Source organism: Pogona vitticeps, chromosome 1 (assembly GCF_051106095.1).
Source record: "Pogona vitticeps strain Pit_001003342236 chromosome 1, PviZW2.1, whole genome shotgun sequence".
NCBI lineage: Eukaryota > Metazoa > Chordata > Lepidosauria > Squamata > Agamidae > Pogona > Pogona vitticeps.
In genome coordinates this window covers 193334465-193350965 of record NC_135783.1, presented here as the reverse complement: position 1 = coordinate 193350965, position 16501 = coordinate 193334465, and the positions used below count along the sequence as shown (strand labels likewise).

The following is a 16501-nucleotide window of genomic DNA, read 5'->3' as shown; positions in this document are numbered from 1 at the left end:
CCTTCTTTTGATCTAATTCTTATGTGTGTCTATATTTAGCAACTTATTTGAACATTTGTTGTATATGTTTAAACTAGCAGGGTTTTAATTCCTGTTTTTACAAACATCATGTGTTTTACGTTGAGTTTTGTGTTTATTTTTTTAAAAAATGAAGTAAAAAGGATTCACAAAGTTCCCTTGCTGCCCCCTCCCCCAAACCAAATATTGTGAAGTACATTTTTGCCACGCTCAGAAGGGGTCCCAAGCATACCAGCTCCACACCCCAAACCATTTTTAAGTGTGAGGAAGGGTCTGTAAGAGGGTGCAGTTAATGGGACAGCTCAGTGAGTTGGACCGCTTGGCTGTGGAGCCAGGGGCCAGGCCTTCACACGCCCAATCGTGGCACATGGGAGAAGAACCAGTCTGTGGGGCTTTGGGCCAGCGACACAGTCTCCGAGCTCTTCCAGAAAGAGAGACTAGTGAAGGAGTCCCCAGCGCTCTGTGCCTGGAATCTCCTGCAAAGGGTCGCCCCAAGAACTGGCCTGATGACCTACATAAGGACTTAAATTATAAGGAGGTGCAAGTGGACTTTCGTGAAGAAGAAAAAAAGAAAAGGTTTTGAGCATGGGGCTGAAGGCGCAGGGGCCCTCTTCCAAGACGGTGCCACCCACGGACCTCTGGAGGTTGCCCCTCCCTGCCCGACAGTCACACGCTTCACATGCAGGCGATGGGATGGGTGACAATCCACCCAAGTAGTAACGAAAACGCGTTACTCCCCAATCGGCCGCAAAACGTCGTTGCTCTTTTCGCTAGGATTGGATACTAAGGCACCTTCCTTTAGGGGGTGATGATGGGGCATAGGCAGCCCATCTTTCAACCACCTATATATACGCCAGGTATACACAGACACACACCTGACGTTGCTTCTTTCCTTTAAAAGCCAGTATGGTGCAAGTGGGTCAGCCCAGGACCTCCCGAGATCTGGTTCCAAACCCCTCCTGGCTCGGCCATGCAAGCTTACTGGCGGGTGGCGTTTGCCAACCCCCCCCTCGAGAAACCTTCCGTGTGGGGGGGGTGTTGGCCTCACCAAGCTGAGAAACAGCGGGAAAAGCATCCCCCATCCCCCGCACCCAGCGTAGCAAAAGATGAGAAGGGCAAGGGGTCAGCCAGGAAAGCCTTCGGCCGCTCTCCGGGCCCAGAGAGGCCGCCTCCCTCCCGAGAGAGAGAGGAGGGCGCCTCTGCCGTTGCCGCTGCCTTGGGAGACGCGTCCCCCCGCACGTGGGAAGGAGCCGAGCCAGAAGAAGGGCTCCGCCAGAGCCTGGCAGCTCCCTCTCCGCTCCTCCGCCGCCTCTGCCTCGTCACGTGGGCGCCGGAGAGCCGCCTCCTGCCCGCTCGCCTGCCTGCCTGCCTGCGTGCCCGGGGGCGGGAAGACGCGTGTGAAGGCGAGCGGGAGGGAGGGAGGCGGAGGCAGCAGCGGCAGTGGCAGCGGCGCCCTCGCTTTCTTGCCCGCCTGCCTTCTCCCTGCGCGGGGAGGTGGTGGACCGGGCGCCTGCCCGCCCGCCCGCAATATGCCTCGGCTGCCCGCTGGCTGGCCGCCATGCCGGGGACTGGCGGGGCGCCCTCCTCCTCCTCCTCCTCCTGGCCGGGGCTGGCGCTCCTGCTGCTGCTGCTGCTGCTCCTCCAGGGCTGCCCGGGCGCCGGTGCAGCCGCCGTCGAGGTGAGCTTCGGCCGCCGCCCGCCGCCGCGAACCGCCGTGCCCGGGGCGCCCTCCGCCGCCTCCGCCTCCTCCGCCGCGGCTCCTTCAGGTACGTCCGCTTCCCCTCGCGGGTGGCGTCGGCGTTGGGGCGCGCAGCGGGGCTCGGCTCCGGCTCCTGTGTGCTTGCTTGTCTTGGGGGGGGAAGCATCGGGGAGGCGACTCCCCCCTTCATCCCCGCTCCGTTGGTCCTCCTGGCGGCTCCCGGGCCCCGAGAAGGGACCCTTGGGGTGGCCAGCCACGGCCGAGCCGGGTGTATGCGACTAGGACCCCCCCTTCCCCCTTTGGAGCCCAGGCGTGTGTGTGTGTCACACGCTGTGGGGTCGGGACGGGGCGGGGGACCGCAATGCTCCCGCCAGGTCATCCCGTGCATCGTCCGTCCCCCGCGCTGCCTGGTTGGCGGTGGTCTCGGCCGAGCAAGAAGGGAACGGACCCGCCTAGCCGCCGCCTCTCCTTGCCCGACCTCGGGAGGGGCTTGCAGGGGGTCGCCCCCTGACAGGGTCCCGACCCACCTCTGGCAACCCTGCAGGGCTGGCAGTTCTCCCCGAGCCTGCCCTGCCCCCGCTCCGTGTCTCCCCCCCCATCCCCTCTCCCTCCCAGGGCTCCCCCCCCAAGAAGCCCGACCTTCTGCCGCCCCTCCAGAGAGACGGGGCAGTTCCCTCTCCGGGTGGCAAAGGCCGGGGCGGAGAGGAGAGGAGGAAAACGCCTGGGGGCTCTGTGCTCCGGCCCTGGCGAGAAGAGGGGGGTCCCCCTCCTTCAGGGAAGGATTCCGTGGAGGGGGGGGGAATCGGACAGCTTGCTGGCAGCCCTTCCTCCTGCTTTCCTCCACACACACACCCCAGTGGCACATCTCCTTCCTCGTGGGCCCCGTTCATTGCACTTTCATCAGGTGACACCCCCACCCCCCCAGTTGCATCTTGGCCCCTTTACAGCTGCACCCCTTGCACGCCCTGCCCCTTCCCCTGTTTTTCTCACAGCCTCCGTTTGCTTCCCCTTTCAAGCCTGCAGCCTCCCTTTTTCCCCAGGGGAGCATCGCAGGCAGGCATGGACCGTTGGTTATTTATGGCGAGTGTTGCTGGGGAAGGGTCTGGGCTGCTCTCTCTCTCTCTCTCTGTGTGTGTGTTTAATGAAGCGGCTTTCTTGCCCCTTGGGTTGGCAAATGAGCCCCCCCCATTGCTGCTCTTTCCCCTCTCTGAGGTTTCATGGCTCCCTGAGAAGAGCAGGTGCTGTGAAGCTTCTGAAGGAGAGCGGTTCTGTTCCCACACTGTGACTTGAACCGCCTGGGCAACTGCCCCCTAACCAGAGGAAGGAAAATCCTTGCATCTTGCAGGAGGAAGGGAGAGAAGAGCAGGTGCTGTGAAGCTTCTGAAGGAGAGCGGTTCTGTTCCCACACTGTGACTTGAACCGCCTGGGCAACTGCCCCCTAACCAGAGGAAGGAAAATCCTTGCATCTTGCAGGAGGAAGGGAGGGAGTTGGATTTCTTGATGCTCAAAAACAGATTTATTTCATTTATACACCACTCATCAACATACTACCAAAATCCACCTTGCATCATTTGTTACTGTTGTTGTTTTCCTGGACGTCCTCAGTGCTGTGCTTTGCGGAAAAGGTTGGGTTTTAAATCCGGTTCGAGGAGAAAACAAAATGGATCTTTTTTTGCTCTTAGTTGGAGCAAGCTTGAACGCACGCAGTGCATGACACATCTAACGAGGAACTTGTGCATCCGAGCAATCTGTGATGCATCATTGATGATCTAATTTGCACAAATGAAGTGCAGGTTTCTGGCACATCTGTCTGCATTTTCTCATGCCAAAGAATCGTGTTGTTTTAATTACTAGTCAGAATTTATCTTGAAACCCACTGCTGCTTTTCTTTGTTTTTGGGAAAAAAAAGGGCCAGAGGGAAGGTCACATTATAGGTCTGCTTCAGGGCAGTGTTGTTTGGATAATAAAATAATGCTTTCTGGTCAGCAAATTCATCTAGCCTGTAATAGCTACCCATATGTCTAACTCCCTTCAGTGGCCTTTTCAATCTATGATCTTGCTTGTTTTTGAGAGCAATCTGCTGAGGAGGAAAATTGTGTAATCTCTCCATCCCAGCAGTACAGAATACAGAAATGTGACTAATGCCATCAGGGTGGTTCCGATTAAAATCAAATATATTTCAGTCATAAATTAAATCACTTGTCAGAGAAATTTGTTTTAGTTGTGCAGTTTTTGTTTTAAAAAGTCTTGCTCTTCATAACCTTAATACGTATATATTTTTCACAATCTCCTTGCCCTTATTTACTCCAGTAGTCCTTCATGCATTCCTATTTTCACTTCCTGAGAGTGGAGTTTGTTTAAAGAGAGAGAGAGGCAGAGTTTGATTTTGTACAAAGTTGGAAAGAGATTAAAGCTTTGGTTGCCACTGCAAAGGGATCTGCACCACTTGAGGAAACCATTAAAAGCAGTCCTGAATATTTCCAGCAGTGTCTCTTATAAGAAATAAAACTTCAAGAATAAATTCAGTCAGAATTTGAAAATGGAGCTGATCAGGCCTGTTACTTCTCATTACCATAGATTGCTGTTACCAAGTGTTATCTGGAGGCACAGAAGCAGTTACAGAATTGTAAATTACAGTATTCTGATGGTGCCAATGAAGGGTGATAATACAAGGGGAGAGACAGATAATCTGTATAATCTTTACATGAGCGTTTAGAACCCCATAAAGATTGAGGACCCAAATTCTATTGGACCTTATTGATAAAACATTTAAAAAATAATATAGAAATACATAGAATTTATAATCTGCTTACCTTCGTTAGCTCCTTGAACTATAATTATGTGTCTTGCCAGGTCAAGCCCAACTTTTTAGTGACCCTTCTTAGAGTTTTCAAGGTGGAGAGCAAAGTATTGCTATTCCCTTTTTCTCTCTCTGTTTGTCTCTGTCTCTCTCGCGCGCGTGTGTGTGTGTGTGTGCGCGTGCGCGCGCACTCTGGGATGATGTGACTTGCCACATAAACTGACTCTCCTGAGAGGCACAATAGGGCGTTGAACTCCCAACCCTTGTCTCTGCAGCCAGATGGTCCAATGCTGTGCTCCATAATAATAAATAATACTCATGGGCTGTCAATTAGGGTGAATTATGGTGACCCTTTCCAGGGTTTTCTAGGTAAAAAGTACTCTGAAGCAGTTTACCTTTCCCTTTTTCTGGGGGTGCCCTGAGACGGTGCTGCTTGCCCAAGGCCATTACAGGCTGTCTCTTCTGGAAGCCACAGGGGGGAATTGAACTCCCAAACGCTGACTCTCCAGTCTTATACTTGTAAATTGAAACTATCATCATATAGGCTGTTTTTAAAAAAAGGAGAGGGAAAAAAGGAATAATTTTAACAACAGAAATTTTAAAAATATATAAATTTTAAAATCTGATTTTAAAAAACTACTTCTATCCACTCGGCATGTCATATGTGAGTCTTTCACTGCAGATGTTTGCAGGTTACAGTGTTGGTAACTAAGGAGTGGTACCTGAAGCCCTGTTGTCAAATCTATGTTTTTTATGTCCATGATAAGGAATAACTGGTGTTAACATGAAAATGCTTTTCAGTAGACTTCTTTCAGATACTTATTATTTATGCCTTGAGGCCTGAGGAAGAAGAGTGTTCATTCTATGAACCTTGATTCCTTTCCTGCAGGAGACTCTAAGATGCTTTTGCTTTACTGGAGTCATGATGTATGACTGCAGTCTTGTGTACACTTATTTAGGAATAAGTGTGATGGAAGTCAGTGGAATTTTCTTCATAAACATGCAAGGAAGCTGATATCCCGGTGTAACGTGTACGGTGTGACTACACAGCGAGAGAAAGGCAAATTAACTTGCATTCTTTTGCTGTAACTTTGTGCCAGGACATTTGGTTCTCTTCAGTATAAGTGGCCACATAGGCTGGGGAGAAAAAAAACAACACCCTGCAGTTCTGTGTGAAGTGCCTGTTGATGGCCATGATTCAAGGGAAGTGCTTTTAAGAAGGCTTTCAGTCTCCAGTAATGCTATGAACCCATTTTGCAAACCCCCATTCGTTCATAAAGCTGTGAAGAAAGAAAGAAATACAGGTCTCCCCAGGAAAAGTTTTTTCCCCAGAGGAAGATGAGTGCTGGTATGTCATAAGAAGATAAGATTCACTGGAAAAGAGAGCAGTGCTGGGAAAAGTTGAGTGCAGCAGGAAAAAAGGAAGACTGGACATGAGGTGGTTTGACTCCACAGGAGAAACTATAGCTTTTAGTTTGCAGAAGTCACTAATTCATAGGGCTATCATAACTTGGAAGTGACTTGGTAATCACATAACAATAACTAGATATGTTCAGGAGAAAGCCTGTCCAGTTTTACTGCTCAGAAAAAAAAATAGGCGTTTTACAGCTTTATTGAACTTGAGTAATATTTCCTTTAAATATGGAAAGGTTTTTATTTTATTTTCCTAAAATAAATGTGAACAAAATATGGATAAAATAGAGAAGGAGACCAAATCTTGTTTGTGTCCTGTATCCGTGGATGCCACATATGTGTCACTGGGGGGAAGTCGTTTAAAGGCTTTTTCTGAATTTTTGCTAGGTTTATAAACCTAATTCTCTAAGTGTGTGTGTGCGTGTTTGTGTGTGCATAAAAAAATGTTCTTTAATGGACTTAGAATGTGGTTTGTGCCACCATTACGGAAGTTAATATATAATGAACACCTCATGTTAGGAAAGATATGATGATGTCCAAGAGGATTGCATTGTGGTTGAATAATATATCAGAAATTGTTAAATGTAAGGAGAGCACCTTTTAAATTAGGAGTCTTAAAGACAATAAAAAAAAGAAGCACAAAATTGTAGAAGAAATTAGCCTGGCAATAAGACAAAATGAACATACAGTATTTTTAAAAATAACATTAAGACAGTCAGTGGCTAGATTTGTATGAAATATGCAGGTATGAGTAATGTGGTGTTAAGTCACAAAGTGAATTGCCACTAGTTAATGATATACCGCTTGTACTCTTCATTGCATGTCAGTTGCTTAATGTGGTACATGAGGATGAACGGAAGCAGTGGCTTCTTCATCTGCAGCAGTTTATTGCTGCCCTGTATTGCATTCCATTGTTGAGCTGGCCTAACTCACCAATAGGATTCTAGTCAATAACAATTTCTTCTGAGAAACCTGACTGGCAGTTAGACTGTTAGGAGTACTGTATAGGAGTGTGAAAGGATTGAGGAGATTATGGAAAAATTAATGCATTATTTTCATATCTCTTGGTGTCTAGAGATGTAAATTGCACTGGGCTGCATTATGAGCCGACCGGGGCCCCATGCGGCCCATGGGCCGCAGGTTGGACAAGCCTGTTCTAGATAGTGTACATCTGAGTGTTCCTAAACATTTCAGATGTAAAAATGTTGATTGTCTGACAAAATCAGAAACATAGACATTCCAATAAAGTCAGGTCATCAGATTACCTGAAGACACCCAGTATTAAAAAGAGAGAGAGAAAGAGAGAATGGATCCAGGAAACCGCAGATCTTTTAGATCAAGATATTTAAAGTGGTGGGCAACGTCATTTAAAGTGGGAGTAATTAAACACATAGGAGAATATATCTTAGAGAAATAATTGACATGACACATACACACATATATATGTGCAATGCTCTTGGACATATATCCAAGAGGATTGCACACATGCACGCGCACACACACATACATAAAGAAGTTCCAACAGGAGCACCCAGTGAAGTGGATTAGTAATGAATTCAGAAAATACAAATGAAACATTTCAGTGCAGTCTGTATTTTGTGGAACTCATTGCCACAGGATGATTAAGGGTGGATCCATGAGTGGTTTTTATACAAGATAACTTTGTAGGGTCTGTACTAAGGCTGTAAAGTTTAGTTGCTGAAAGTGGAGGAAGCAACACTTGGTGGCATTGTTGTATTTGTAAGCCTGTTTGTAAGCTTCCACAACAATCTTCTCAAACTCAGCAGGATCTAAATGTAGTGCATTACAACTCTCATTCTTCTAATCTCTCATGATTAGGTAAAATGGTAATTTAGTGCATCTGGACCTCACCAGATTAAGGGGAGCTGCAGTAGAAGATGCGCCTTCAGTCTCATCCAGGAATATGTTTAGATTTTTAATTAGGAAATTACTAGCCTGATGTTGGGCAGTCCATGTTGGTCATTCCTACCCTGTTTCCCTGAAAATAAGACCTAACCTGAAAATAAGCCCTAGTATGATTTTTTCAGGATGCTTGTAATATAAGCCCTACCCAAAAAATAAGTCCCAGTTGAGTGAAACCCCGCCCTCCACCATTGTGCAGCAACCAGAAGAAGATGACATGACTGTATTTGAATAAATATAGATTGCCGTACATGAAAAAAAAAAAGACCCAACGCATTTTTGGAGCAAAAATTAATATAAGACCCTGTCTTATTTTCGGGGAAACAGGTTATGAGAAATTGTTCTTATTTTTTCTTTGAACACTTACCGTAACTTCATTTGTATGCTTGTCTTTCCTCCTCTGCTTTGTTCCTATTTTGGAGCACATTCAAACTGAGGATTTGTTTCATCAAAACCTGAGCCCATAGTTGACAAACCAAGTAGCATATTTAGCTACAGCTTACAGAAACATCAGTTGTAGTATGAGCATGGATAATCGTGTGCTGTCAAGTCAGTTCTGGGGGCACCCTGAGACTCTGCAGCTTGCCCAAGGCCACCCAGGCTGGCTCTTCTCCTAGAAGGCACAGTGGGGAATCAAACTCCCAACCTTTGGTTCCGCAACCAGATACCTAAACCACTGATAATAATAATAAAAAAGGTAAAGGTTCCCCCTGACAATTTGTCCAGTCGTGTCCGACTCTAGGCGGCGGTGCTCATCTCCATTTCCAACTCACAGAGCTAGCGTTTGTCCGCAGACAATCCTCTGTGGTCACGTGGCCAGCGTGACTAGACATGGAATGCCGCTTACCTTCTCACCAAGGTGGAAAAATTTATCTACTCATATTTTTACATTTTGCATGCTTTTGAACCGCTAGGTTGGCGGGAGCTGGGACAAGCAATGGGGGTTCATTCCGTCGCATGGATTCAGTCTTACGACTGCAGGTCTTCTGACCTTGCAGCACAGAGGCTTCAGTGATTTAACCTGCAGCGCCACCATGTCCCCTATGATAATAATAATAGTTACATGTAATAATATAGTATAAAAAAAAAACCAGAGTGAATGAGTGAACATAATGGAATGATGTGGCTTAAAAAATTCAACAAAGTAATGTGGTTTTCCCACTGTATTATTACCTAATCGAGGGGCTAGATGTTGTCAGGTTATAACAAAAAGTATTTTTGTAGCTCTGCAGTTAAAGAAATGTAGACAGATATGTGCATGGTGAAGAAAACTGGGTTATTTTTGTTTTGCTGGTTTGTTTACACCATGGGTTCCTAACCTGTAGGTTGTGACACCCAAGGGAGTCATAAAGTGTTTTCTGGGGGATTGACGTGGTTTTTGGAGAAGGGGGAACACATCACCTTTGACTCGTACCCCCCTCCCTGGTTTTGCTTTTAGATGGAAATGAGGGAATCCGGCTAAGCTTCATCAAGCTGTTCTCATTACAGTGCAACACTGTAATAGGAACAAGGCATGTGGCACATATCTATAGCTTGGGAAAATGTTTTTAGGCTAAAATTCCAAAATATGGTCACTGCCTGTGCTAACTGGAGGGGGGTTTTCCTTGAACCTGTGGTCTAAAAATAATAATAACTTTTCCAAACTCTGAGATAACTGACTTTGCCTTCTTGTAGCACTGTTTGTTAGATACCTGCAGTAGAGATTTTAGTACTGGTCTTTGTGTGATTTTTGTCATTTTAATACTGTAACAATAATAACCTTAGAACTGCAGAACTGGAAAGGTCCCTGTGGATCATGGAGTCTAACCCTTCTCAAAGAGGCACAGTGCAGAATCGAACTTCCAACCTCTGGCTCTACCGCCAGATACATAAACCAATATCAGTTTAAAGCCATTTAAAGAATATAGTCATATCAGAAAGGGAAGATCAGATTTACTGATGTTATAAGATAAGCACTAAAGCCTCTTGAAGATGGGAGATTATTGTAATAAAGCTACAAACCCCAAGGCATTGTAACTCTCAGATAAAGAAAAAGAAATTGTGAGGTAGCCCAGTGGAATCATGGAGAGGATGTGGAGTCATTTGGTGTTGTAAAATATAATACAGTACTCACTGTCTACGAGTGGATATGAATTCTTTTTCTTGAGAAGTGAGTACACGCCTTTCATAGCAATAACAAAACTAAAATAATAATAATTAAAAAACCCTGTGGAACTCAATGGAATTATAACTTTAAGAATTCTTTGTTTCATTGGGGTTACACATCGGAAAGCATTTTTCACACTTAAGCAATAAGGAGCTCTGAAAGAAAAAGTCCAAATTCGTTTGGAAATCAATGGGTTTTCCACCACATGAGCTAGTTTCCTGTGTTGTGCCAGTTTTTCTTGGTGCAAACAACATAGTCAGTGACACTGTATTATCTATCAAAGCCAGTAGCACTTGTGAAAGTAATTTCCTACAATAATATCTCTGACATAGAAGGTGATGAGGAAAGAGGGAGTTCAGACTGAACACTTAAAATGTTCTATGCCGAATTTTATTATTATTATTTATTTATTTATTTATTTATTTTAACGAGAATTGCATAATGCAGCCAGTGTTTTAACTTAACCTGTTTTCCCATCATCAAGTGTAGGTTGTTACCAGACTGGAGATATATATATAGCCTTCAGAAGAAGCACTCTGTGAACCTTGTATCTGCATGAACATGATCTGGTTATTTGTTCCCTAGATACTAATAGCTACTGGTTAGTGTTTGTGGGAACTGCCTTTGAAAATCGTTTATTATTAGAGCTGAGGATGAGCTTGACGGTACACCTTTGCAGATGCCACTGTTACAGCAGTGCTGCTCTGAATTGTCTTCCTATGGACTCCCATTTCAAGCTGTCAGTCCAATGAAAAGTCCATATAACATGATTTGAGCTGGGTGTCCTTTATAGACTGTGCTGTGGAGTTAGCTGCTGCAATAATATGTAATGACTTAGTGGCTGAAATCCAGTAGTAAATTGCAACTAGAGTAGATCCTTGAATGAATGGAACTTGTGGAGAAGTTGACTCACCAAATCCCCACTGATTCATTGGGCCTACTCTGGTTGCAGTGAAATACTGGAGTTTGCCCCTTTGTCATTCTAGGTCACTGATGGCGAACCTATGACACGCGTGCCACAGCTGGCATGCAGAGCCCTTCTGGCACGCAAACCATAGGTCGCTACTCCCCCCTCCCGCCCTCTGCCCAGCCAAACCTCATGAGGTGGCTGCAGCCAGAACTCCCCCTTCTGCCACCACTTCCGGGTCCTCCAGGTCCATCGCCATGATTCCCCCTTAAACTGCCACTTCCAGTTCTGGGTCCTCTGGGTCTGTCGCCACCACAATAGCACGCCACCCGCTGTCCACCACCCCCAAATTTTGGGCATGTGAGCCCAAAAAGGTTTGCCACCACTGTTCTAGGTTGTCATTTGCCCTGGCTGGCCTTTCACTGCATTGTGAGCTTCTCTTTTCCAACAGTTCTCAAATTGAAGGAAAGGAACAGAAACGGATCCTTTCAATAACATTAGCTTGTCTACTGTTAGAAAGGCAAGGACCATACAGTGTGTTAATAACATACTGTGCTACTTTTAAAAATGTGCTTGTTTTGGTGAATGGAGCAATCCCTAACTGTCTCATTGCACAAAGTAACACAGCAAATCCCTTTAGAAATATAAATAAAACTACTACTATTACTACTACTACTTTATTGTTGTTGTTGTTGTTGTTGTTGTTGTTGTTGTTGTTGTTGTTATTATTATTATTATTATTATTATTATTATTATTATTATTATTATTATTATTATTATTATTATTATTATTATTATTATTATTATTATTATTATTATTATTATTCCAAGCCTGGGTAGTTGAACAGCCATATTAGCTTTTTTGCCAACACCATGGGGACTACCTGTTTGAGAAGCAAGATGTTAGAATGAAGGGAACTTCAGAGGACTCTTTTTATGTTTCCTCTAAGGTAACGCCCAGAATCTTACTGGTGTTTGTGTATGGCTTGCTGCAGCTAATTGTGCTGCTAGGTACCTGGCCACATGGCTACCTAGCATTATGTCAATTGGCTACAACTAGTTACTACAAGCTAGGCATATCTTTCATGAATATCACTACGGCCCAGGCCAAAGAATTTAGAATGACAACATAAATCATACTATTCCATTAAGGAGGGCTCCCCTCTCCCCCTCATCTTATCCTGTTTTATTGCAGTCCAGAACAATTCTGTTTTAACCATTCTGTAATCCCTTCTCCCCATCTTCAGTTGTGATGAGATATTTTTCTAGGCTTGTTCAAATTCTAATGCTTTGTGATCCTTAAAAAGTCACAAGAAAGAAAACAAGTAGCAGCTTCTAAAATACGCAGAAATATGAAATCCTAAGCATGCACAGTTTGGAAGCAGACTCCAGTGGAACTGTTGGCACTGACATCTAAGAAAACTGATTGGCTGGAATTCAAAGAACTACACCCAAAACCTTAGGCATTCCCAGTGGGATCTTTTCAAAACATCTTCTTGGAAGAGTACGCTCCCATTACATGCCATATCACCATCTGCTCCTAATGTCTCCTTCTTCCCCATTTCCAAAAGGAGGAGGAGCGTTTGCTACATGGGAAGTGGGGTGGGTTTTTCCATGACATGTCTTCCAACATTTGGAGGAAATTATTCTGATGTTGTGTTTCAGCATCATGGAATTAGACCGAAGAACTTTCTGTTTCGTGTATTTTTGTTTTGTTCTGTGACGGGTTTTTTATTTTACTGTATTTCATTCAGTTTTTATGCTATGTTTTATTATGCTCTTATATTTTTGTGGCTTTATGATCTGTTTTGTGACACTGCTGGAGAGCTCCTATCAGGCAGCAAAGAAATGTAATAAATAAATAAATAAATAAATAAATAAATAAATAAATAAATAAATAAATAAATCTGCAGCCTTCACCTCCATGTCCCATTTTCCTCACTAGCTAATGATCTTCCATGTCAAGGACTGCACATTTTTACTAGCTTCTTTTAAATAGTGACTGTAGAACCCTGTAAATGGCCTGCTCAGATGTATGTATGCATGCATGCATGCATGCATGCACGCACGCACGCACGCATGTATGTATGTATGTATGTATGTATGTATGTATGTATGTATGTATGTATGTATGTATGTATGTATGTATGTATGTATGTATTGTGTACTGTGAAGTCGATTCTGGCTTATGGTGACTTTCCAACTTTTCTGGCAGCCCCCTCGGTCTGTGCAGCTTGGCCAAGCCCACCAAGGCTGGCTCTTATTGCAGGAGGCACTGTGGGGGAATTGAACTCTCCACCTCTGGCTCTGCAGCCAGATACAGTACTGAAACAATTGGGCTAACCAGCCAGCTGATCAGATGTAAGTCCTTTTGAATTCAAGAAGTTTACTCCTTGGTGAAGTTTGGTATATGACTGCAACCCACAGATTTCATATCTTCATTTCAATGTCCAGAATCCTCAATTAATGTTCAGACAGGATTAAAATGCAATTTTGAAATCCCATTCATTCAGCTGTGACATTAACTTGTCATGCACAGGACAGTTATGTCTTTTGTAGCAAATAGTGTAAATGCCAGCATCTGAAATGTGGAGTCATTTAAGGTAACAGAATTTTTTTTCCCTGAGCTAAAGAAATTAATCCAGTAGTAGAGCTCAGAAGGTCTCTGAACGTATGCTCCAGTTTTACCTTTTTGTTTCTGGCCTTTGTCCAAAAGTAAGACTTTTGACTGCCTTGCAAAAACAGTTAATCACCCTGTAGAATATCTGCATTTTAGAGATTGCATCAAAAGCTGCTACGACAACTCATATCCATGGGCAATAATTCCTTTTTCTTAGGTACCTAGAATTTCCAAAAAATCTGTATTCTCTATATTACATGAGGGGATGGTTTAAAAAAAGCCAGGCAGGTGGGGAAAAACGCCAGCAGTTCCTGCCATTTCTACTAAAGCTGGTATTCCACACAACCTCAACTACATGGAATTTGCAGTTTTTCCATGCCTTACATTGCTGTTGGGTATTGTGGAACGTTCACGTGCCCCCCCGAATCTCCCCCCCCCCCAGGTTCTGTGTCATTGATCTCAGGGCTTCTGCAAGCAATGGTTCGCAATTGATGATGTGGCTGGTCCACTTCCTGCCTTGTTCCAAAGGGCAGGATGAGTGCAGCTGTCAGTGCTCGCCAGCTTTCATTCTCACCCACTTCTGCTCCTTGCTTTTTGGTGTGTTGGCACTGCCTTTGCGTAAGTACAACACACATGCATTCATTAAACCATTGAGCCCTGGTATTAGCTTTAGCACAAACATTGACCACAGCCAGAGACTTGTCCACTACATGTTATTTAGGCTTCATAACACTGGTCTTAAAACAGGTCAGATGGCTTCCCTTTTTTTCTGAACCCACCTCAGAGTGAGGGTTGTTTCTTAGAAAATTATAAGTTGCTTGATATATCAAGTCTCCCCACCCATGAACCTTTGTCTTGTAAGGTTCAGTTACATGTCCTGCCTTCTAGGAAGGTGAAGTTGAGGGCTTAATGTAGCAGGACTTCCTGGAAAGGTTTTTATTACAGTATAGGCCTTTAAATTAGGCATGGGGATGGTGCTGTTCTGCTAAGCTTTTAAGCGGTTGATGATGCTCCTTGGTTTTGTGGGGTCCACATGTTTTAGTCTGTAGTAGGAAGCAGAGTTTTTAAATGAGGATAGACCAATGGGAGTTTTCCAAATATGAACTGGGATGCTCAGAAAAATGATCTGAAGTTCCAGAGGGTCCCTCGTAGCATTTAGTGTGCATCTCGTATCTCCTGATGTGAATCCGATCCAACCTCCATGCTTGGGGACTTGTGGAGGAAAGTCTGAGAGAACCGTGCTTATCTTTGACAACGGCCAGTGTAGGATCCTGCCAATTAGGTCCTAAAGGTCTTTTGTGACTATATAGTATCAAAAGGCACGCCATCAGAAAAACGTACTAGCCTCTCTCTAGTTTTTTGGGGGGAGGAGATGGGATTATGGGAATTGTAGTCCTAAAGGGAGACCTCTCCTAAGCTTTACCTCTGACTGCTCACAGCATTCACCACAAGAGTGATAGCCTCACATGGAAGAAGCAGGTTGTCCGTGCTTTTATATTCGGCAGTATTGTCAAGACACCTCAGACCGGGTCCATGAGATGAACTCATTTTATTGCATAGCAACCCTGAAGATGGTCCTTGCCCATCTCAAGGATTTCATGGTTGGAAAGGTTTTGAACCCAGATGTCCCGGTGATGATGGATTTGCTGTGCTGTCTGAATCTGACAGAACAACTGAACCATGTCTTTCCTGCATGGGGAAAAATGATTATGTAAGGAAGCCTTTGGCTTTTTTAAAAAAAATTCTTCTTCTGGTTCTACAATCATCTGGTAAGAATAATGTTTTCCGAATTGCTTGGGTTCCCCCCCCCCCAGATAATATACAACATTTCTCAGTCTTTAAGGCAGCCTCAAAATGTTGTTGAAACTAGGGAACATTATTCATTTTTTCCCTTGAATTGTTCTTTTTAAGAGAGTGCATTTCACAAAGACTGTATGTCAGGAGTAAAGGCAATGAATTATAGCTTATTGGCTGTTCACATCTTTATTCATGCCTCGATATTTGCCTCCATTGATTATTCTTCCGTGAAAAAATTATTGAACAATGTTGAAGGAACATACTGTTTCTGCAAATCACCCTGCTTTCATGTAAATATCAACTTTGGCCTGTAAATATTTTATCAGACATGTATTATTTATTACAGTGGATGTAGCTTTTATGTTTCATGGGCAGTCTCTGAATTAATTTGACAGCAGGTGTCTCCTGCATAGCATTTCTGAAGTAGAAAAAGAGATGTCAGGAGATTCAATTTTTTAGACATGCCCTGTTTCATGCATGTATGTGATACAGGTTCCGTTCATTATGAATCCCGTAATATAATGTGCATGACATTCAGCTTCGGTAATTCATGTGGAAATCTCCAGGCACATGCATCTGAACCATTCTGGAAACATCCAAACTGCGTCTGGAAATGTAATTGGTACAGTACCAGTTTCTTTGGGCACCCTGGTTATATCTGCTGTAGCTCATTGTGAATTTGTCCCAGAAAAGACAGGGAGAAGATGGGAGTGCCTGATACCGCATCACTTGTTTCCTCCTTAACAGTTCCTGATGAGGGTGTTCCCTCTAGTTTTCCTTGAGTGACAGTTACTGGATGCTTCACAAATCATGTCCCCTTCAGTGGTTCTCGCCCTATGAGGAGCCAATTGTTGGAAGTCTCTGCTCTAACCATGCATCGGTTTCAGCATTACAGTATTGTGCTCTTCTAATGTTGACTGTATGATGATTGTCTGCTTCTTTCGAAAAATGTGATTCAAGGATCCTACCTGAGGCATACTGGTCTACCTAGAATACAGGAAACTAGAGATTTTCAGCCTTTAATTAAACTTTATTTTGTTATAACAGAGTCAGTCTTGGAATATAAGCCTTCTTATTTATAACTTGCTCTTAAGAGTCGGCTGTTTTTGTGAACATCCAGTTTTACTAGTCTCCTGACGCTGAGCTTGATTTGAAGGTCTTGCTTCTATAAGAATGCT

At 44.2% G+C, this 16501-nt stretch overlaps 1 protein-coding gene across 1 annotated transcript in view; it reads left to right on the top strand.

Moving 5' to 3' along the window:
* The first annotated feature begins 1114 nt into the window (after positions 1 to 1114).
* Positions 1115 to 16501, top strand: part of FAM171B (family with sequence similarity 171 member B) — a 37542-nt gene continuing 22155 nt past the window's right edge. The window contains exon 1 of the mRNA XM_072981204.2: positions 1115 to 1784. Coding sequence (XP_072837305.2) covers positions 1577 to 1784 — 208 coding nt within the window. The 5' untranslated portion in view covers positions 1115 to 1576. The remainder of the gene's footprint in view (positions 1785 to 16501) is intronic.